At 43.1% G+C, this 23573-nt stretch overlaps 2 protein-coding genes and 1 long non-coding RNA gene across 5 annotated transcripts in view; 2 read left to right on the top strand and 1 right to left on the bottom strand.

Moving 5' to 3' along the window:
* Window positions 1-3189, top strand: part of DYNC1LI1 (dynein cytoplasmic 1 light intermediate chain 1) — a 26487-nt gene extending 23298 nt beyond the window's left edge. Inside the window, exon 13 of the mRNA XM_075083307.1 lies at window positions 2235-3189. Within this exon, the coding sequence (XP_074939408.1) occupies window positions 2235-2347 (113 nt within the window). The 3' untranslated portion in view covers window positions 2348-3189. The remainder of the gene's footprint in view (window positions 1-2234) is intronic.
* On the bottom strand, window positions 1465-10604 carry LOC142052751 (uncharacterized). The gene is made up of 3 exons (XR_012658966.1): window positions 10523-10604; window positions 9213-9258; window positions 1465-1552 (listed from the first exon to the last, which is right to left on the bottom strand). It is a non-coding gene; the product is annotated as an uncharacterized LOC142052751 (long non-coding RNA).
* On the top strand, window positions 10083-23573 carry CMTM6 (CKLF like MARVEL transmembrane domain containing 6). 3 transcript variants are annotated; one of them, XR_012658965.1, is made up of 5 exons: window positions 10130-10355; window positions 16366-16542; window positions 17408-17506; window positions 19734-19941; window positions 21180-21319. XR_012658965.1 is itself a non-coding variant. In XM_075083311.1 (4 exons), exons 1-4 carry the CDS (start codon window positions 10233-10235, stop codon window positions 19881-19883), a joined length of 549 nt encoding a protein of 182 aa, XP_074939412.1. In that variant the 5' UTR covers window positions 10083-10232; the 3' UTR covers window positions 19884-23573. The 3 variants fall into 3 exon arrangements, 2 of the variants coding, with proteins under 2 accessions (XP_074939412.1, XP_074939411.1); XM_075083311.1 differs by having other exon boundaries at window positions 10083-10355; window positions 19734-23573; XM_075083310.1 differs by lacking the exon at window positions 19734-19941 and having other exon boundaries at window positions 10127-10355; window positions 21180-23573.

Genomic DNA, 23573 nt, shown 5'->3' with positions numbered 1-23573 from the left:
TTATCTGAAGTATGAACATTACTATATTTAACTGAATGTTTTATTTGATATGGTTTTTGCTTCTGTTTTCACAGCAGTTTAGTATTACCTTTTTATAGCTCTCAGAAGATCAAAGAAAAACTTTCCGTGTGGATGTTTAAGCATGAATTATGTCCACATAACTTATTCATTTTTTTTCTTTGTTCCACACCATCCCACTAAATTGCTTATGGTATAATATTATGTAGACGTCAATACTGTCAGAGTTAAAATAGCTTTAAATTGTCTTTTGCTAGTGATCTAGCTCTGACGTGCTGAAGGGTTCGGTTGATTGTTTGGTGACAGCCTATAAAACCACTTACCTAGTTTCTGTTGATAACCTTTTTTAATATGGTGTGATTAATAATTAGCATTAATCTAAAATATCTACTAGTGACTGCTGTAAATCTAGATGTGAGACTACTCTGGTGCTTCTTGCTATTCCAGATAAAAATGTTCGTGTTACTTAAGAACATACTGTACAGACACCTTCCCCTCCCCCCCCACCCCCCCACCCCCCCCCCGCTTCCCCAGAGGTTAGCAACGCTGCACTTCAATGACAACACTTGTGATTCGTTGGTACTTGACATTAGTGTTTACATTTATATATAAAGACGATAAAACACCTCCCCTTGAACTAAGTTTTTGTGTAGTCTGACCCTGAATATTTTTTACATGTGTGTATTTCCGCTTTTCAAATGCAGAGCTCAGCTGGCCTAGCAAAGTTTATGAGCGCTTCCTAATCTGCTGCAGGCAAAGTCAGTGGTGCTGGTTTGAACGGCCAGTGGAGATTGTTCAAACAAATGCAGCTGATGCAATGTGAGATGCAGAGAGCACCCACTGAACACTCCTGTGGGGAGTGGCCACCAGTGGGTTCGGGTGATGCCAAGGAGACGGAGGCAGCGCTCCAGAAGAGTGTGTCTGAGGCTGTGGCAGAAACTTCATGAACGCAATTAAAGTACTAAGGAGAAATATTTTATCAGGAACTTCTTACCATGCAACAAGTGAAGGGTTAGGGTGTAGCCAGTTTAACATGTCAAAGGACTAGGTTTTCAACGAATTACCATAAACTAAAAATGTTTGGCTTAGATGTGGCCTCTTCACCTTCCTTAGTATTTCCTGTCTTGTGTTTAGTGTTATTTATAATATTCACTTTTTTTAAACCTGAAAATCGGCTGTTAAGACAGTAGCTTGGGATTTGAGAATTACTTTCCCCCACAGCAGCTATGGGAAATTCCTCTGCTTATTACTTGCAACACTAGCTGCTTTGATTTGGATACGGTCGTAGCTGGCTTTAAATGATTTGAAGAGCAGCACAGTACCTCTGGCAAAAATTCGCTTTGTGGATAGTTCCTGTTAATTTGCGTCTTCAGAAGGGATGCTGGGACATTGCTAAAACAGCACATGTGTCAGAATTTTCCTTTACAGCCTGAGGTACTCTGCACGCTTGTCACGGCGTTCGACTCTAATGTTCTGCACTGCCTTTTCCCGTTTGTCGTCTTCTCCATTCTTGTGATAGAACATGGCAGGAAACCTAGAAAGAAAGAAGAAACCTAGCCTGGGGAGTAGCAGTTAAGACTAAAATGATTGGTGGGGGGCCCAAAAATGATGTGTTTTAAGCTTGGATCAGGTCTAAGAGCGACTGCGCAACTGTTAGTGCCATTCCAAGTTAGCGGGGAGGTAAGCGGGTGAGGAGAGAAAGGGATTTGCCATCCGCAGGTTCTGCGTGCGCCCCTGAACAGCGGTGTCAGGGTTTATGCTGACCAAGAATGTAGAACTGACTTCACTGGTCGGTGGCGAAACCCCCGATTTACATTCAGAATTACTTAAGATATATATGATGCAAAAAAAGTGTAGAAGTATTCATAACTGCTATCCCTAATGGACTTTTCTGCATTTTATATTTTATATTAACTCTTCCTATACCAACAATTAATATATAATTATGGAAGTTTCTTTGAGAAATTGGAAATAGGAAAGGATGTGACTTTCTACTGTTTCCTTTCTGTTTCTTTTGGGTTTTAGCCTTATGCCTTTACTCTGCACTTGAAGCGTGCAGTACAAATTTTAGGATTTGCCTGATGCAAAAACTATATTTTTCTGAATTTTTGCTTTTTTGTTCAGTTTGACAGGTGTTTCTTGAAAGGTAAAGATACTATAGGCTTTCCCAAAACTGTTTCATAAACATGACTGCATGATGCACCTTTCTTTTGTAGGTCAGAAGCCAGTTTTAACAGATGTTCAGGCAGAATTGGACAGAATTTCACGAAAACCTGAAATGGTCTCTCCTACATCACCTACATCTCCCACAGAAGGTGAAGCATCTTGAAGACACCAAATAAAACCAGTTGTGTTCAGTTTTCTGGGATAATTCAAACTTGCCTCTGCCTCTTCCTTCAGTGACTGGAACTAAAAGAACTGAAATATCTTTCAGAACAGAAACAGTTGATGTCTGTCTGTCTTCCGTATGTGTTGCCCAACTTTACAAAAGGGAGCTGTACAGCTGGAAAGCAGTTATCGCATCATGTAGGAGTGCTGTTCACGGTGCAAGAATAGTAAATGAATTTTTTTCTGGGTTTTGTCAAAAAGTCAGTATAATTCTGTAAAATTGCAAGTATTTCCACTTCAGTGATAGGGGTTGCTTAGAGCAGGAACATGATACACACCACAGGCACTTAATTTATATTGATTTCCCAACCTGTTAGGCAAGTTTATTACCATCTTAAATAGATTAGCCTCTAAAGGAGAGAACTATGGCTAGTTTTTTGGAAGAGAAAATTAATCACACAACACTATAACAACAACAAACTCCAGTTACACTTGAACACTTCATTTGGAGTATGGTTTAATAAAATCTGTTTTATCTCCTCTGAGAATTACAGTGCATTCAAAAACCCATGCAAAAATTAATTCCAGATATTAGGCTAAATTAGTGGCCAGGTTTTTTGGGGTTTTTTCTTTTTGATTCATTTCAGACACTGAATAAAAGATGTATAAAGAAAAAGCAGAGGTTAAATGTACAGATTATCAGTATCCAGATTTGTCTATATATATATGGCTCGGCCTTAATGTCCCCCACTATGTTTCCCACATTAGTTACGGTTTAAAATTGGTCATCAAAACTGTAATCAGTTAATAAAGTATTCTCTGCATTCAAATTTAAATAACTTCCATCGAAGCCATGGTGTTCTTGTTTGTTTACCATTAAATCTAAGGACGTGGTGTGGAACATCTTAAAACATGCTTTTACATTTTGCCTCTCAGCGCATAATATCGGTGGTAGATATTTAAACTTCTTTAAAACACTGTTTCTGCAAGGAAGTGGATAAGTCTGCAGTGTTTGCTCCTAGGAGTAAAACCAGCTTCTCCCACTGGGGTGGTTTCTGCTGTGATGTGTTTTAAAGGCACGCTAGTTGTGCTACGGATCCTGCTGATGACTCCAGTATATTGTCTAAGGAATAGTTGATCAAGGTTAGGACTTTACTTAAGCTTTCGGAACGCAAATGTTGAGCATCACTTTACTGTTTTGTTTCCAGTATAGGGTTGCTTTTTCCCCAATAGCCACAGAATAGTAAGCGTAAAAAGTATATCCTGAGCAAACGATTGCCGAGAGACTTCTTTACTGAGTTAAAGTTTTTCAGTTTTTTAAATCAACAAGTCTTATGTTAATTTCTTTGACTATTAAAAAAACTCTGGAACACTGAAGAAGAGGGGGTAGATGCTCTTTGTTTTGCACGTGGTGGGACCACTACTCAAGTAGTGGAGTGGTACTCCTCCAAGTAGTGTCTTGCATGCTGTAGCCGTTCTAATGAATTACCTCTGTATTTTCAAAATACCTAAATTTACTGAAGAACAACATCCATTTTGTTGCTTAACTTTAGAGAGTTCAGCATGCCGACTAGTTAAAATTGACTCAGAATGTTGAATTGTGGACTGACAAGTTTTGGTAGAGTCTCTTAACCATGGTTCAGTTGTTCAAACTGGAGTCCTTAAAATAGTGCTTAAGGCGGTGATTTGGTGATGGTGGCACAGGGAGATGCAGGACCTGCTGATGAACAATGGCATAGAATAAATTATGTCTTGGAAGGGGAAAAAACCCTAAGTTTCAGATCATGGATGCATGGCATACATCAGCATCGGAACAGTTCCCTAGATTCTGTATGTAAACTTCTTGAAACAGAATTTGAACTGTGCTTGAGAGAGCGGGTCCTGCCCCCGTCATCACCAGGCCACTTCCTCGTACAACAGCAATGGTGCATGTTGGTAGGGAGAGGCGCTGGATATTAGGGCGCCGTCGTACACTAGGTGGTACTGTCCAGGTTTTTGAAAGAAAACTTGAGCTCCTGCAATCTTTAATTTAGCTCATTTGAGCACCTGTCAAAGCACAACACCCTTTCCAAAGCCAGAAAGCTAGGTGTGCAATATATTAAGAGCTATTGCACTAGGTGCCCTTTTTTTGAGGAGGCTGGCACAGGGGAAAACCTTACTCATGACTCGTTATAATTTCACTTCTTAAAACAAAGTTGGCAAAAATGTTACTTCTGCATATTTAAAGCTTCTAAAGGTATTTCTTCCCTAAACCCTGATCAGTCATGGGGAGGGTGGGGGGGTGGGGTGTAATGTTTACAAATTATCATTTACAAAAAGGCTGTCTCCCTACCATGCCTTTTTAGTCTATAAGACTAAAGTAGCCTGCTTCCCTCCTTAAAGTCCAAATTCTCTTAATGCTGCTGTCCCTGTCTCTCTACAGCCTGCTCATGCTGCTTGCGGGGAAAAAGACTTAAAGCTATCTTTACCACAAAAGGAAAACATTTGCGAATGTGTTGCTGTGTAACCTCATGGCTTTGGCTTCTTGTTCGCCTCTGGTGAGACCAAGGCTACTGGGCTGGTTTCTTTGTCCTCTTGAGTTGCAATTCCCCTGACTCTGCTTTGAGGAGAGCAGCCAGTTAGGGTGGGATTTACCAGCACTATCGTGCAAATCGTGTCTCTGTGACAGGAGGCTCTTCACAAAATGTAGCGGCAGTGACTCCTTCGCCCCATTCTCTTCCGTTCACTATCAAGTCAGGCACCAAAACTAAGTAAGAAATTGGGTAAACCAAGGAAGCTAATTCAGCAATGATACTTCTGCATAATCCTCTCTTGTGCTTTCATGCCCTAAGCTGTAGCTGGGTGAGGTTTGTGATGATCACAATTTTAAAAAGAATAACAGCATGAATAATTTTAGTTTTGCTTCTAATCACTCTCGTGTGCCTTTAACACTTCAGTGTCATTTGGTACGAAGTTTCGGTCTAGCATACGAGATGCGGAAAGCAAAGGGGTCATACAAGAACTACAGGGGATCATGTCTGATAAAGAAAAATAATTTTTAAATGCTTTGCAGTCTGAATACTGCAAAAACACTACAAAATAAATAAACCAAATAAATGCCTTTGCATAGACAAGGAACTTGCTAGCTTCAGACTAAATGGTTCTGGGGGAATTTTACAAATCTCCTCTTCCTCCTTCTCTCTACCATGTTCCTACATCAGGTTTTTTGAGTATAATGGTTATAATAAAGCTGTTCTGCAGATTTTAAGCTTGAAATTTCTGACTAAATGGCCACTTCATTTCCAGACAGTTCCTATTTTTCAGCTGAAAATGGCAGTGTCTGAAACATGCGTGTGACTTTTAGGTTATACAGACTAGCTACCATGCTATACTAACCTTAAATTTCTAGTGATACATCTGAAATGCAAGTACCACCCTGCTGGGCCGCAGTCTCTTCATAGAATCATAGAATCGTTATGGTTGGAAAAGACCCTTAAGATCATCGAGTCCAACCGCTAACCTATCACTGCCAAGTCCACCACTAAACCATATCCTCAAGCACCATGTCTACCCTTCTCCGGGGATGGAGACTCAACCACCTCTCCGGGCAGCCTGTTCCAATGTTTGACAACCCTTTCGGTGAAGTTTTTTCTAATATCCAACCTAAATTTCCCCTGGCGCAGCTTGAAGCCATTTCCTCTCATCCTATCACTTGTTACTATGGAGAAGAGACTGACCCCCGCCTCGCTACAACCTCCTTTCAGGTAGTTGTAGAGAGTGATAAGGTCTCCCCTCAGCCTCCTCTTCTCCAGGCTAAACAACCCCAGCTCCCTCAGCTGCTCCTCATAAGACTTGTTTTCTAGACCCTTCACCAGCTTTGTTGCCCTTCTCTGGACACACTCCAGCACCTCAATGTCCTTCTTGTACTGAAGGGCCCAAAACTGAACACAGGATTCGAGGTGCTGCCTCACCAGTGCCGGTACAGGGGCACCATCACTTCCCTACTCCTGCTGGCCACACTAGTCCTGATACAAGCCTGGATGCTGTTGGCCTTCTTGGCCACCTGGGCACACTGCTGGCTTGTGTTCAGCCAGCTGTCAACCAGCACCCCCAGGTCCTTCTCTGATGGGCAGCTTCCCAGCCACTCTTCCCCAGGCCTGTAGCGTTGCATGGGGTTGTTGAGAGCCAATTGCAGGACCCGGCACTGAGTCTTGTTTAATTTCATACTGTTGGCCCCAGCCCAATGATCCAGCCTGTCCCTCTTGGGGAGCAAACTTAATTTGTGGTAGGGCACCTGCAGCTGCAGAACCGTTGCCTATCAAATACCTCAGGGCTTTATGCTGCTCTGTGCCATACAGGTGCATGCAGAAAACTGCTGACAAGAGTTGGCCTAACCCTGCATTGGGGAAATGTGAAGAATTGAGGATTTTTTTTTCTCATGTGCCATAAGGGATACTCTAGAAATAGCTGTTAAAGATGCTAATTCTTCATCTTCAGCTGTTTAAAAATCACACATTCTACCACGTTAGTATGGTGATCGGGGTCTGTGAAGTTCAGTTGCAATACTGAGCCCAAAAATAGAGCCTCAAGAGCTGGAGAAGCTTCAGCAGATGCAACACGTTCAATTCTTTTCTGAGGTCTTTGTCGCAGTCCTTGGAATATTCCATTTGCCAGCTAGTCATCCTGTATTTACTTCATGTAATGCACGGGGCTAGAGTAATGAACAAAAGCTGGGGAGATGCCCATGTGGGAACACCAGAGCCGAGACCAGTCAGCCTGGCTGACTTCAGCAGAGCTCCCCAGATTGTGCAGTAGCAATAAACCTCACCACCCTTCAAATGAAACCAAGTCCAGCTCCTTCAGTGGTTGAGCTTTTAAGCTGCTTTCCCAGTCCTCTACTTCCTTCTCCACCCTCCAAGAAGACAGGCAAAAAAAAACCCACAACTGCACTTAGGAACAGGGGAAAAAAGAGAACATCTGTGAGCTCGGCAGAGCCCTGCTGCCAGTTCGGAGTGTGGGGGACTTGGGTTTTGGCATCACGCTGTAACGCAGCACAAAGCTAGTGCCAAAGAGACGCCAGGGCGTCACTTCATGAAAACAGTGATGCAGCCCTGGCCTGTCTCCGCCTTATTCTGGCGGCTGGCATTTACTCAACTGCTTCGAGTAGCACCAGTCACACATTTTTGTGAATTATTTCAACATCAGCAGCAAGGAGCGGTAACTGTTGCACAGCTGTACTGTGTACACTGTAATCTCCCCTAATGAGGTGGCTTTCTCAACTTAATTGGTATTGCTTTTTGGTCACTATCGTGGGTATCTTTGGAGAAGATGTAATGAAGGAGAAAACTAGGTTGCCCGTCACTAATCTGCTTCCACCGATCTCCCGGTCTCTGCCTGGTTGGCTGGAGATGTTACTGCAGCTCTGGATCTAATGCCAGGGCTGCTCCTCTGCCACCCCGTCCTGCCTTTAGCTCTGGGCCTGCCACCCCAGCAGAGGCCGTGGTGGGGTAAGAAAGACTCATCTTTTTGGAAAACTCTGTCAGGTGTAGCACATAAACAGAAGGAAATTAATAGATGTACATCTGGAATGGGATTTCCATTAAATCACAGCCAGCTAATTACAGTTATTTGCATTAAACAGGCTTGTTAAATATCATAACTATCATTTTGATTTGCATTCCGTCTTTAAAGGAGAGATACTGTACTTGAAAGACAGTGCTGATGAAAGGGTGAAGGACACCGGCAGTTTGTGTGAATAGCAGCATTTGTATGTTTTAACCTAATGCTTGAAGTATTTTTAAGCTATCAGGTCCAATGCTCTTGTCCAGTTTTAATTCCTTCTCTGTCACATGTTCCTGTAGCTTTGCTGTTGTTTTTCTTTTCCTGCACCTCCATATAAACACATAAATAGAGGCCTAAATAAGTTAGGCTTTAAATGGCAAGCTAGCCTTTGCAGTTCATGCAGCATTGATATGTATTTCCTGGAGAAGGCCTGAACAGAAAAAGCAACTCTTAAAGACAGCAGGAACTAGAAGATGGTTGCCATACATTTTATTTTTCGTAGGCTTGTGTTTCTGTGACTGCTTGAAAAGCAGTCTCTCCTCAAGACAGCTGTCTTCGACACTAACACCTGTACTCATAGCCTAGCAATGCTGCATTAAGACACTAGTAAAGGTTCAACACAGAACAACAACAAAATAGCCTTAGATGCTACCGAACACCCTAAAAGAACAGACAATTGCATCTATCTACTTTAAATCCTGTCTCCCTCAGACCACAGCACAGTCTCATCACACACTTTGTGGCTTTGGAGTTATTCGGCCAGTTTTGAGACTTTATCAAGGAAGAAAACAAAACAAGAAGGGAATTTCCTACAGAAGAGAGATGCCAGCCTCTGTAATGTAATCCTATTTCTAATGTATTCATGTAAAAAAAAATGTAATGAAGGCACTGGGGGCTTGTAGGTGGTAACAGTAAATGTTACTGACTACACCTACCTGCTCAGTCCTGCAGTCTGGGATGCTGCCCGCAGAGCTGTTAGACTCATCCCAGCCCCAGGCAAAAGTGAGGGCACACCCATAGAGATGCCTTAGTTATTTTAGCGGAAACTCCCATGCCTTGGGAATTACAGGACTTGCCCTACTCAGTTGCCTCTCAAGCCAATTCCTGCAGCCAAACATTGTTTATGGCACAGACAAGCCTGCACCATCCTGCCTGGGGACCCCGTGTGTTCCCCTGGCTAGTGTTGCCTTACCTGGCGAGGTCACACGTACGGCCTGCTGGTACGTGTTCGGCACAGAGCGCAGCCCGACGGCTGTTACCTGGCCCATACTACTCCACCTGTCCAGTTAATGGTGGTCCTTCATGGAGTTAAAAACAGCACCTACCTTGTGAGTCACCATGGCACGCATCCTTCCCCTTCATTGTGTGGTTCTGAAAGAGAAGGCAGCATCTGAACAGCCCGCTCTGTTCCCTAAGCACGTAGAAAGCTAAGGTTAAGAAAGCAAATCCTCCTCATCATTATGGCCTCAAGCTGTGCCAGGGGAGGTTTAGACTGGATATTAGGAGAAACTTACTTCCTGAAAGAGTGGTCAGGCAATGGAACAGGCTGCCCAGAGAGGTGGAGGAGTCACCAGCCCTGGAGGTGTTCAAAAAATGTGTAGACATGGCACTTCAGGGCATGGGTTTAGGAGGCATGGTGGTGTTGGGCTGACAGTTGGATGTGATGATCCTAGAGGTCTTTTCCAACCTTAAATAATTCTATGATTCTATGATCTTTTCCATCAGTAGATTGTATTTGACTTAAATTAAGTAAGTGAAATGTATCTGAACTTGACTGTGAAGGACCATAGTAGTTATGTGGACAATACATTAATAAGAGCAAATATGACACACCTTTGCTTACATACAATGGGCTCGATCTACTCTTAGGCAGGCGCCAAGAGCTGTAGCTTCTTTTAAAAAGTTGTTCTGGGCAAAGGAATGGAAGTATATTAGCAGATAATCAGAAATACCCGTGTTTTCTCTCACTGACCACAGCGAATGCGAGCAGGGAAAGCTTCGGCTTAAAAAACCCTTCTGACATCGCAACCTCATGTGACAACGGGGAAGTAAATAATCTTGTAAACTCTTCCTAATAAGCACCGCTTGCAGAACTGAGAACGGCCCCAGGCCTGAGGCGACCCCTGCGCGACTGTCCCTTGGCGCAGCCCCGCGGGCCCCGGCCGATCCCCTCACGCCGCCCCCCTCACGCCGCCGGGGGCAGCGACGGCGCTGGCTGCAGGAAGCGCCCTGGTCCCGCCGGGTCCTGGGCGGGCCGCCGCCACCTTCCCTCCACGTCCCTCCCAGAGCCGCCGCCGCCCTTTTGCTTTCGCTTTCCCCAGCCAGCAGCTGGCGGCGGCGCGGTCATGCAGGACGGCGCCGTCTACAACGAGACCACCGAGCCGCAGGCCAAGCCGACCCACTGCCCCTTCGGCTGCACCCTGCGGCGCCTCTCGGGATGGCAGCTGGGGGCCAAAGCCTTCCAAGCGGTGAGTCCGTCCGTCCTCCCCCCTCCCTTCCCCTCCTCTCCTCAGCCCGGCGGGGAGCGGCGGGCGCGGCCGCCGGCGCGCGAAGGTGGGGGGAGCGGGGCTGGCGGGCGGTTGCTGACTGACTGACCGACTGACTGACTGACTGACCGACTGACTAACTGACTGACCGATAGACCGACCGACCGCCTCCACGGGCAGCGGCCGTGCCTCACGCTCCGTCGGCGGGACAGAATGGCTGCCGGCAGCCGGGAGAGGCCGAAGGTCTCACCGGGGTGGCCGAGACCGGCCGGGCCGGGCCCGTTCCCGCCCCGTCACCGCTCCCGCCCTGTCACCGCTCCACAGGTGTCCCCGCTCGCCAAAAGTGCCGCTTTGGCATGGGCGTGAGCGTGCTAGGATGGCCTCCGGCTTTAGGGACAATCCCTCGCCGCTTAAAAATTAAACTCTTCTCTGGCAGAGCGCAGGCTGTGGGAGATGATGGCTGCACACGGGCTTCACGGGAGTTACTTCTGTCGGTGGGGAAAGCCCGGCCTCAGGCCTCGCAAAGGCAAAGCCCACCTTTGCTGTTGGGCACTAAAGCTGTGCAGTCTTACAGCTCAGATGGAAAGCAGGTGTCTTACAATGCTTTCGTCCCTACAAGTTCAGATTATTTTATGGTGAGGAGGTAACAGGGTTGTTCTTTTTTCACGTTCTAGCTACAGGAGTAGGTGCTGGCATCTGAAGGTTCAGTGCTGCACCCACATGGTTCAGCTATGGTTTAAAATGAAAGGGAAACCTCACGGGAAACTCATTATTTTCTTGTGAGGGCTACATTGGATGAAAACAAGAGGTAGAAGCCTTTGGTTGAACCTCAGGGTAGGGCGGTAGAACTGGGAAGAGCTTGCTGGGTCTTCAGATCCGGACCTCCTTCTCCTGCTGCCCCTGCAGCCCCTGTGTAAGCTTATCATGCTGCGCTGTCTGTGCTCAAATCAGGGTGCTTATTTCTTCCATGATCTGTGGTAGAAAATTGTACTGGAAACGTGTGGTGTTGGTGGTGGCCTATTGTACAAGACATCGCAGTGCATCACTTCATGTTGGACAGTCCTGTGCCCACCAGGAAATGAAAGGCTTCTATTCTGCTTGCTTTTTTGTTGCGTGTAACGTTATTCATGAACACATTCAGCAGCTGGATTCCTGTTCGTTCTGTGCTCGGTGATAGGCTCTTCCAAAAGGCGCCAGTGCAACTACTGATAAGGACGCGAGGAGCATAATTCTTAAGTACTGTCGGGGAGGTAGTGAAACCCACAGTGGGAAAGGGCAGATGACTGTAAGTGTGTGTCAGAGTATGTTTTCCAGCCAACAAAGTGGCATTTTAGTCATATGTCACATGCTTATAGGACTAGTAGGTGATTTCCAACCCTTTCTCTTTACTTCACTGTTATAGAAAAGAGGATGTTCAGTTTTTAAACTTTGTCTCGCACGCAGTCAAAACCCTCAACCAGAAACATAAGATTCTTGAATGCTGGTAAAGGTAACAGTAACACTGCCAAAAATAATGTTTTCTAAGAACATTTTAAAAAATCACACCCAAGAAGGCTTTAAATAAATGAATGTAATAGCACATAAATAAATGTAATAGCACATAAACTTTTTAATTAATCTACTGGAGATTAATAAATATCTGCTGGCTGTTGCTCTCAGACAAGCAGATCACTTGTATAAGTAGTTCCACCAACTTAAATAAACCATTATATACAAAAATTTACTGGTGTACCAAAGTTTTGAACTGTTTACCCGAACAGAGGCATTATTTAAAAAGCTTTCTAGGTAGGACAAAAGGAAAATTATGATTATCCTAAACAGGATGAATAGCTGCTTGATATGTTGCTAAAGAATTAGCAGTTTATGGCCTGTACCTGTCCTTCAACAAGAGGAAAAAGAAAATGGAATTACAGCCATTCACCCTCCTGATTTGCAACAGGCTTTTCCCCCCCCTTTGCTTCTCTTTGCTAAAATGCACAGATCATAGAATTCTTGGTCAAAACACATTAAACAAGCTCCAGAAATTACTGAAGGTGGAAGTGTCGGTATCTCCAGTAAGAGAAATGTTCCCATTCTGGGAAAGTGTTGATTTTTGGAAATGCCAGTGATGGTGATGGTCAATTAACATCTGTTAGCCTGGTGACACAAGAGTGAGTATGAGTTGTTATTGGGATTACACACTGATAATCACTCAGTTGGACTGCTAAACACAGTCTTGCACTCAGAAGACGAGCTGTCTTCGTTTTAGAAGTGGTCAAGTATTATACAAAATGCTGTGAAGTCACCTGCAGAAAACTGGCTTATAGACCTTAGAAACGCTTTTCTTCTGATTAATAATAGCAGACATCATAATCTTAGCCTGCCTTATTAAAGCTTTTGGGGCAAATGAAATAAGGAAGATGTGACTGCCAAAAGGATGCCTGGATGCATGCTTTTTGCAGGTTTTTCTAGATTATTATTTCTTTCATTTTTTATTTAGGTAGAATGTTTTTGTTAGTCCATGGCTGGTTCCGATTCTGCATAAAGGTAAATGGGACAGCAAATTTTGTGCCAAGATTGAGGTAGAAACAAATTCCTATCTAAAGCAGAAATACTTGTCATCAACTGTTGTTTGACTTTAACAAAACTGCCGTAAATGGAAAGGAGAATTGTAATTCAGTCTTAAAACATCTGCTCTTTTTCTGAGCTGTTCACTTCCTATACCAGCCCTGAATGTGAAGACTTACAGAATTAATATGTGCACCCATCTGAACTAGAAGATTATGTGCTGGGAATACCACTGCTGAGCATTTTCACAGGCCTCTTGGAATGTTCTTTGATCTGCTTTATTTTCATAGCATTCTTGTAGCCTTTCATTTATTAAATCTAGAAACTTGATGCTTGTGTAGAAACTTCCAACAGTAATGTCAGTATCAATGAATAACTTCTTGCTGGTAAGGGACAGATGAAGATGTTTAACTTCTGGTGTACATATGGACAAGTAAGACTAATAATTTAAAAAAAAAGTTAGAAACCTCATCTCCAGTGACGCTTTTCCATTTACCGCACACAGGAAAGCAAGCAGTGCATGCATATGGCGAGGTGTGGATTTTCCTGCAGGAACCAGCAAGCCTGGTGCCAGCCTGGCCGTGTCCACTGCACCTCTCCACAGCGTGTGCATGCTCTCAGCCGTGCCTGACCTACCTGCCGGCTGACCTCTGCCTCCCCACCAGTGCTGGCACTGCACCTGCAGCAGGGCAGGGCCCTGGGCGAGAGGCAAGGAAGGTGGTGGTGGCTGCCTGCTTTTGTCATCAGGTGTCACCCTGAGCTTCAGGGGGAAAGAAGATCTGCCCAGAAGGTTTAGCTCTTAAGAAAATTAGGAACTACTGACCTGCCCTTCTCCCCTTGTTACTGGTGGCTCAGAGAAAAGCAGTAGTGATATTCTGGGCATTGGTTGCTAGGGATTCTCCATGGGATTGGTGTGGAGGAGGCAGATACAAAAACAAAACAAAACAGAAGGAGCTTTGGCAGCTTCATGTGAGTCTGTAGAGGTCTGCACGCATCCTGGGACTAAGGCTGATGGACAGAGGTGGATCTCTGGCAGAACAGTTCTTGGGGAACTGAGGGAAATGTGGAATCTCCTGGCTTGTTTAAAGTGGTTCATATATTTACACTGTATCTAATAGTGGGATGTTACTAAAATGCCGATGAATAATAGAGATTATAATCTTCTGGCTGGTAGTAGAAAAAACTTCTTGCTATGTAATATAGTTGTAACTATATAAACTGAAGTTAGGAACTAGTTTTTTAGTTGTATTTAAAACTATTCTTTTTTTTTTTTTTGTAGTAGGACAACAGAGTAATCCCTTTTGTTTCTCATATTGATACCAAGAAGCAAGTTAAGAAACCCAAGCAGAACTTTCTGGCAGCTTATAAATGTGCTGCTGATACAGTACTTTAAAAGTTCTTCAAGCCAAAGCTTTTTTAACATACTTTATTTTGTTATTCAGCTTGTTAAGAAAAATTGACTATTGACTTGGACAAGTCCTACACAGGACTCCACTTGGTAAATCTCATTTATTTGACACTGAACCCTTTATAGCTACTCTTTGAGTGGCTTTTCTTTCTATTTGTTTGTATGCTCAGCAGAGAGGGATTTTTCAGTTATTTAGATCATATAATGGCTATCTGGGCTTATAAATTCTTTTAAGGGCAGGTTTATTTCCTTTCTGTTCTGTTTCATCCCAGGTGAAAGTGACGGCATTCAGTTTTCAGCGCTGATAAAAAGAACTAGAACTATAAATGAAAACTTATCTCACACTCAGCTGACCTTGTGGAAAATGTGAAATTGAAAGTAATTGGGCACAGCTCTAAGCAAATCTTTTGAAATGCAAAAAAACACCCTTAAATATTGAAATTCAGAGTCCAAACATCCCTCGGACAGCCATTGTAGTCACTTTTTTAGGTGCGAGGGCTGCTGAGAAGTTTGTCTTGCCAGTCTCTGTGAGTGAGAAGGGAAGTGTGCAGAGGCCTGATAGTAATACTGCAGTTTCCCAGCTCGGGTTCTTTCCCCTTCTGAGATCCTGTTTACTTTACATGGTTGCAGGATATTTTAAAAAAATGATGCCTTGAATGCCCTTCTGAGGTCTGGCACAGTGGGGGCAGTTTACAGTTCCCACGTGCTAAATTGCTGTTCTTGTTTTTACTGTCAGAAAACTGAAACTGAAGGCTGGTGGTTGTTTTCCAAGAATAAGGTGCAGATGAAGCATCTGCAGTTGCTAATAACTGGAAAATAACAATTCTGAATTTTAGCATTTGGTTTGTTTTTTTTTTTAAAGAAGAACTGTCAACCTTATTATTGCCCGTATACTCTTATTAAAAATAGGGTCATTGTCCTTGTATCAGTCTCAATTTTGTGACTGATTCCTACTAATGTTTTTGTTTTGATTTGGTGAACTCCGTACTACAAGGATCTATAATCCTCTGTCAACTTTATGGGATGAAGGAAACTAGCAGGAATTCACCAAATTAGTATCTGATTATATTGGATGTTAGGAAAAATTCCTTTACTGGAAGAGTGGTCAGGCATTGGAAGAGGCTGCCCAGAGAGGTGGTGGAGTCACCCTCCTTGGAGGTGTTCAAAAGACGTGTAGACGTGGCACTTCAGGGCATGGTTTAGGAGGCAGGGCAGTGTTGGGTTGTCGGTTGGACTTGATGATCCTAGAGGTCTTTTCCAACCTTAATGATTCTATGATTCTATGAAAATGAGAGATCATTTAAATAAAGTATTATTGGTTTTTGTACAATAAAATAGTAGAAGATCCTGCTGCAGATGTATGGTGACTGTACAGGAATTGACTCATGTTCTTTCCTCAAAACGTACTGTGGCAGGAAGGTGAACATAAGCTTCTGCATAGATTAAACGCTGTCCAACATAGCTTAAACATAGTTTAAAATGTTGGTTCCTACAAGTACAGCTGAGCTTTTGTTGTTACTGGGTCATAAGCACCTGAGCTATTCACTACGTGTGCTTTCTTTGAAGTTTATCAAGGGAGGTAACGTCACCTGTGAACTTTCAGAGAAGTAGCTGACAGTGTCACTGCCATCCTCAATTTCCCCCTCCACCCTGAACTCAAATGCATTTAAAATTAAGTGTGGTTCTAAGTAGTAAGCAATAGGATTTTTGCTTGTTCTGAGCGGGCCGAGTGCTGCTCGCCACGCTGCCTGCCTTGTCTGCGTCCAACTGGCAATTGCACAAACCCACGAATCAGGAATCTTGACTGTCTAATCAAGAAGCCTGTGTTTGGCGGTGTGTGCTCTGCTTACAGCAAGGGTAAACCGTGTTACTGTGTAATTATTTCTGCCTGTAAGAAAGTAGCGCAGAATTTTACCAGGTTCTTTGTAGACTGAGGATTTTCCTCACAGCTGTCTTTATTAATGTTCATATCAGAGATGTCTGTTTGCTGAAGATATTAGAGACTTGATCCAACTCAAGCATGTTATTTGTTTGCAGATACTCTCTTTTTTGGCTTTTATTTGTGAAGAAATCGTGGAGGGTTGTATCAAGTGTGCCGGACTTTACATCTTTGAATTCATAAGCTGCAGTGCCTTGCTTTTGAGCCTCCTGACCTTGTGTGTGTATTGCACTGATATATACGAAAGATTCGGGAAAAATAAAGTACAGATTGCGGTAAGGAATTTTTTTTCTTAAACCATTTCTTGTAAGTGCTTAAAGACTACTGTGGAGTACGAAAGCTATGCAGAATGAATCTCCTTTTCTTCTCTATTTAAAGGGTAGATTAAAGTAGCTTATAGTTAAAAAAAATGAGTCAGTGTTGAGAGTCCCTTTTATATTGACAGCTTTTGCAAAATTGTCATGTTGGTTACCTGCAGGATTTTAGGACGGTGAAAGTCTTTCATGCAGACTGATGCTACTGCATAGTCATTGCATGTCTGTACGAATATGGAACACAATTTACTGCCAGCATGACACTTGTAACTTGCCCCTTTACCCTGTCTGTTTTCCTACTGGATGTAGCCTACCTCCTTCTTGGTAATAATCATACTTGTTAGAGTTCATGCTTTTTTATTTCAGAAGATCTAGCGGTGGCACAAAGTTGCTCTGTAAAGTCATAAGAATATTATAGTTTCTTATGAGCGTCCCTTCCTATTTGTTTTCAGAGCAAACAACAGGTTTTTTTTACATGAAGGTACAGATAAGGGAGCGTAGCAAGAGATTTGGATGGGCACATTTACATACAGGTTTCTGCTTTCCTAGATGTTTTCCATAGGGGATAATGCTAGCATGGTTGACCTGAGCCTGACAGACGAGAGAAACGGGGGAGTATGTAATGCACGCTCTCCTAAATAGTTGATAGTGTTGAACGTTGTTTGGAATATAGCTGTAAAAATTTTTTTCTGAAGCTCCCGTTAGCATCAGATTTTTAAAGCATAAATTCACTGGCAGATTAACTCAGCTGTTGTTAACGATGCTTGTTCTTTTTCAGGTAGTATATCTACAATTCTATAACACTCAGTTTTTTTTATATTTGCAGAATCTTTTGACCATTGCAGTCACAGGTGTCTGTTTTCTGTTAGCATCAATAGTGTTTGCTGTGACCAGCTCTGGGTCTAGTCTTGAAAATGCTGCATGTGTAAGTCTTCAAATTGCATAATTTACTTCGTATTTATCTTGTATGTTAATTTCTCTGCCCTCTAAATCTTACTCAATTTGCAGGGAAGAAACTGGGCAGGGAACAGAATTCAGTGCATTGCAATGTTTCAGGAGGATTTAGCTATTTCAGACCTTCCAGAAACTTACTATAGGAAATCCAAAGAGCAGGCATTCCTCAGGACTGCTGGAAAGCTCTGCGTGCACTTGCAGCTCCCCAGCATTTGCGGCTTGCTTCTGGGTTCCTCAGACTCCACTGTCTTGGCTCCATATGATTCCCTGTCATCTGTCACTGTTTCGACATTGCCCTCTCTCACAGCTTGCCCGGTTCTCTGGTACCCTACCTCTGAAATGCCTACTCTTTCCCTCAGTTGTCCTTTCATAATGCCACTCCCTCACGAAGTCAGCAAGAAACCACGTCTTTTGCCAGGCGTTATAAAGCATATGTGGAGAATGCAGACTTGCAAAGGCTGCAATAAGAGCAGCAGTTTCCTCAGTGACATAAATAGTTAGAAGAGCAGCAAGGGCATGCATCTCCTGGGGAACACTGAAGAAGCTGAGGGTAAGGCACTGAAGAGGCTTTAGGATGCTGTGGATGTTGCAATTCCTCACTCATTTGGCACATCTTTAGAATAACCTTGGAAAAGTGAATATGTGAGTTTTAAAGATCAAATTTTGATTCTGTTCTTGAATGAGAAAAAATAAACTAGAAAAGAAAGCAAAGTAATTATGTTCCCCAGGTGGCACAAACTATTAGAGAGACAAACTTTTGTGTAGTCATCTTCTGTGATGTTGATATATTCAAACCTAATGGTTTGAGTATAAAGTCTTTCAGGTGGTTTTTTCTGGTGCTGAAAAAACAATAACTATGGTGATTTAAGACTTACTAGCGTCAAATTGCTTTGGAGCAAACCAGTTGTGTAAAATTTAGGTAAAAGTTAGAACAATGCATGTGTTTTACATAATCACAGACTGGTAAGGGTCCTTGTCCAACCCCCCTGCTTGAGCAGGGACACCTGGAGCAGGGGGCACAGGAACACGTCCAGGTGGGTTTTGAATGTCTCCAGGGAAGGAGACTCCACAGCCTCCCCGGGCAGCCTGTTCCCCTGCTCTGTCACCCTCACAGGAAAGTTGTTTTTTCTCATATTTAACTGGAACTTCCTGTGTTCCAGCCTGTGCCCATTGCCCCTTGTCCTGTCATTGGGGATCACTGAAAAGAGTCCGGCCCCATCCTCTTGGCATCCGCCCTTCAGATATTTATAAGCACTGATGAGATCCCCCCTCAGTCTAATCTTCTCCAGGCTGAACAAAACCAGGTCTCTCAGCCTTTCCTCATAAGGGAGATGCTCCAGTCCCCTGATCATCTTGGTAGCTCTTCACTGGACTTGCTCGAGCAGTTCCCTGTCCTTCTTAAACTGGGGGGCCCAAAACTGGACACAGTATTCCAGTTGTGGTCTCCTAGGGCAGAGTAGAGGGGGAGGATAACCTCCTCAACCTGCTGGCCGCACTCCTTCCAATGCACCCCAGGCTACCATTGGCCTTCTTGGCCACAAGGGCACAGTTGCTGGCTCAGGGTAAACCTGCTGTCCACCAGCACTCCCCAGTCTTTCCCAACAGAGCTGCTTTCCAGCAGGTCAGCCCCCAGCCTGTACCGGTGCAATTCTGTGTTTGTTTGAAAGAAGCTGCTGAAACCAGCGTCCTCCTTATCACTATCTTGCCATGACTAATAATGAAATGTCATTAACAAAATGTCATTTCATTCCCCCTTGCTGACACAGTAAGGACTTGCTTAGGCTCTGCAGATCTTCTTTCCCTTCACCTTCCATGTGTTACTCTTCTTCACTTAGTCTCTTGAATCAGCAGCCATCTTTTGGGTAAATGCTCTGCTATACCACCAATGCCACACTTCTTCAATAACTAATTTTTGCAATAAAATGAATATACTTTTAAGGGCTGTTTAGAACATATTAAATGGTTCAAGCTTGATTAAGAGAATGAGAACTGTGAAAACTTTTGCATTAAATGTGCTAGAATTATGATTTCTGATCTGTTTCTAATTTAAATGGAACCACCGATTTAAGGTGGACTGTAATCTTAATATATAAGCGCTATTAATGTATGTAAATAGTCCAGCAAATCTCTCCTAACAATGTTAGAAAACTGTTAATGTTTGTACATTTTAAAATCATATATTCCTTTCACTTTCACAGATATTTGGATTTCTTGCAAGTTTTGCATTTTTAGCTGAAAGTATTATAGAGTATTTTCCCAATCGGAAACAAAACATTGACGGATGCTCTGAAAATCCTGGCAACACTCAGACTACCACAGAACACCAACCACTCAATACACACTGCTGACTTGCTGGGATTTTTTTTTTTTTGAATGGAGCAAAGTAAAATGAACTTTCAGTGCACTGTAGGTAACAACTTCTGCCTCCTCTTCCTAATCCATTTTGTACGCATTGCTCGTCACAAATTTTTATAGATCCTTAGGACAAGTAATGGCATCTTGAGCATCATGTTCTAAGGTCCTGCTTATTAACTGGCCCTGCCACCTGTCCAGGTGACATACACTAAAAAAACTTGTGTCTAAATAGAGTAACAGGAGTGTGATGATTTGGTTCTTGACAGAGGTGACTAATAGAGGTTAATGTGTGATGCATAAATTCTGACTTATACCCTAAAGATACTTTCCATATAAATGGACCAGCTACTTCTATTACAAGTTATAGATTAGTACGGCAGAATTCATTCTTGTACTTACCAGTCAAACTGTGAATGTAAAAGCAACACCTAACTGGAGTCTTACAGAAATGCTTATCCTTACATAAGGGGCTTTGTTTTGTTTTCACTAGTCATATGCCTCAGTTCTGTCTGTGGAGATCAGTTTAATGGAGTAGCGAGTGTAGGGGTTTTATGGGGAGAGTAATGGAACGGTGTGTTAAGGAGACAGTTCTGCACCCCATGGTTGTCAAAAGTTTGGACCGGTATGCCAGAATCTTCTTTCAGATTGTTTCAGAAGCCACAAAAATTGCAGGAAGAAACTTGAAAAGCCAACTAGTCAGAGGGAAAAGATGAAGAATAAATATTTTCACAAAGTAATCCACAAAGTGGCAATCTGAACATCAATGCGAAAAATGTTACAGCATATTGGTGCTCTCCTGGTGAATATTACTTGCAAGGTTAATACTGTATGCAGCTTGTTTATGCGTAGTAAATGGTAAGTTTTGCCAGAATGGGTATGGACCCCACCATTTTCTTTGTTTATAAATATGGCACTAGCTTGAGACTTCTTGCTACTGACTACATCAGTTGGTAAACAGGTAAATAAGCACTTGCACCCTTAATTTGTCTTAAAAGGGACAGGCTGTAGGACTGCAAGAAACACTACTGATGCAACATGTATCAGACAAGTGACAGACATATCAGACCAGATGTTGATGGCTGTAAAAGAAAAGTGGCAAAAAAGGCATTTTTCATATGTCTGAGGTAGAAGCAAGGCTGCTAGACCTCACTTAAGAGAAAAGGCTTCAAAAGTCAGGCAAATCGCTGTAAACCAGGAGATGTTCCAAAATACCAAAGCAAATGAGAAAAAGCTGATTATGCAAAAACAGCTCTTGTTTGAGTGCTCTTGACATTTGCTGTGTCTTCCAGGCGTTAACTCCATTTCATCAATACCCTGGTCTGACAGATTTATAGTCCTGTAACCTGTTGTGGCAGCATTGAGACTAAGCCCTCCAGAAACTGGCTGAGCGAGCGGTATTTGAAGAAGGATGAGGAAGCTGTTGTAGGACAAAGGACTGTAAAAGAAGGTCAAAGCTTTTTTCCAGTGCTGCCACTTTCTGATGAATGTGAGTTTGTCATGTTCTAAGCTCTGAGACTTAAGCCTAACACTACACTTCGCTTGGAGGGTGTAAAATTTTGACAGGTGGTATGAAGCATCAAGTTTAAGCTGTAGCTTGGTTTCAGAGCCATGCACAAAATACAAACTTTCTTTCATAGAATTTTCTGCTTTGCAAAAAAGAAATGTTCTTTGGTCTGGCTTTTCTTTCTTGTATTTATTAGTGGCCATTTGCACTAAACCCTGATCTCAGTCTAGGTGTACAGAGCTTGCTGTACCTGTCTCTGAAAACTGGGTAGATGAGAGATGTTTTGTTTACAAGCAGTGTTACTGGTGATATGAAACTTGCCTTAATGAGTAATATATCTGCTATGATTTACAGTGTCTTTCTTTGGGAATTGTGTCTGTATCTACTGTTAACATTCTAAGGGAGTTTTTTTTGGGTTTTATTGCCCAGGATTCTACTCAATTTGTTTTCACATCAAAATGTCTGTAGTATCTAAATCTTCATCTATAATTAAAAGCTGTAAATATAGTCTAAGAGTAACACTGTGCTGCTGATATTTATTAAGCAATGCAGCACCATGATGGGACTTTTATCTTGAGGTATTTTTTCTTGTAATTCTTCTCAGCTTGACAATATATGAACAGAGTTCTGGGTTTTGGTTTCTTTTTCTATGGACTTTTCCCCACCTAAGTGCTTTGTTATTGGTGTCCATTCCCAAATTGGAAATAACTGGTACTGAACGGGATCTGCAAAGTCATCTCTGCCTTGGCCGCCCTGTCTATGATATGTACTGCTGATACTTCACAGAGAAACCGAAATACAGAGCAAGCAATTATGAAAAGGTGCCACAAGGAGTTGGTGCCAGAAGAAGGTGGCTCTGACTGAGATCTCCTGACTCCCATGATCTGACTATTAGGCCTTTTGAAACAAATACTGCCAACCTTTGCAGAACAGTTTGATGGATTCTCCTCCTGCATACATGCTGGCATCCCTGGCGTGGTTTGGGATGTGTGAAAAACATGTCAAAACCCCCTCACTCTTTTTTGTTTTTGCTGTTCCAAGTAGGTAGTTTATAGCCATTCTCTCACCGACTGACTGATCCACGTATAGATTTGAAGATCAGATTCCATCTCTGACTGAAAGGGATGCGTTGCCGTCAGCTAATGGAAACGACAAACGGTAGTCTTTGGGAAACTGGTTAGTTGTTTTCCCATATGTCACAGGAGCTTACTAATACCAACAGTCCTGCTGCTCTTTACAGCAATACATATTGCTCCATTCCAGATACTGTTTAGCTGGTATTAATCTGTCACACAGTAGTTCAATACTACAAGCAGACAAGTCACATACTGGTTGTAGGTTTAAGGTGATTGCTAAATTGTTTCTTCCAAACCAGCTCTTGGCTAACAAAGCCATTTCTGCATGGTGGTACTATTAATCGTAGGCTTCTGAGTATGAGGTGTTCTTTTTGTTCTAAGTAGTTGAGAAGCAGGTTTTCTAGTGTGTGCGCTGTTCTGTTCTTCTGTGAGTTCATTTCCTTAACTTCTCCATCAGCTTCCTGAGATAAAGGGGCAGGTGTGTGTCCCTCCTAGCTCCTCTGCCCTCATGGGCTAGTGGGTGAAGAGGCTTGCTGGCCCCCATGGCTGAGCAGTCTGGTCTCCTGCAGTCTTGACATGCCCTCTTTGACGCTTCTGGGGTCAGATCCAGGCTTTGAGTGTCTTGTCTTTTAATTAGACTGATCCCAGAGAGTGGCATTGGAGCTGGATTAAAAATCTCTTTCTGCAGGAGCGCTGCATGTGTGGCTGGATGTCTCTTATCCCTCCCGTGCTCCATCGGCAAAGCGGTCTGCGTGTTTCCCAGCCTGCTGCTGCTGAAACCAGCCTGCTTTATTTAAACCAGCTACTTAAATTGCTTACTTTCAGTTGGCTAATTTTGACTGAAGTAGATTAGGGGTTGTTCAGGAGAGTGGTGGACGCTCTGGCAGAAGTGCTCTTACAAGCAACGGTCTTAAATTTCTTCATCTGTGTGCAAAGTAACTATCTCTGCACAATCTTAACTGGTAGTAAAACCTGTGGAAGGAAGCAACTGTCCCAGTATGTCTACCTGGGAATTGTCTTCTCCCTTCTTCACTGCGGTGCTTGGCAGTGGTGTTGCGAGTCTGCTCAGCCACATTAAAAGCTTTCATCTTTCCCAGTTGAGC

This window comes from Phalacrocorax aristotelis, chromosome 2, assembly GCF_949628215.1.
Source record: "Phalacrocorax aristotelis chromosome 2, bGulAri2.1, whole genome shotgun sequence".
Classification (NCBI taxonomy): Eukaryota; Metazoa; Chordata; class Aves; order Suliformes; family Phalacrocoracidae; genus Phalacrocorax; species Phalacrocorax aristotelis.
Note: the sequence above shows the minus strand (reverse complement) of the source record. Positions and strands in the feature narration are given on the sequence as shown.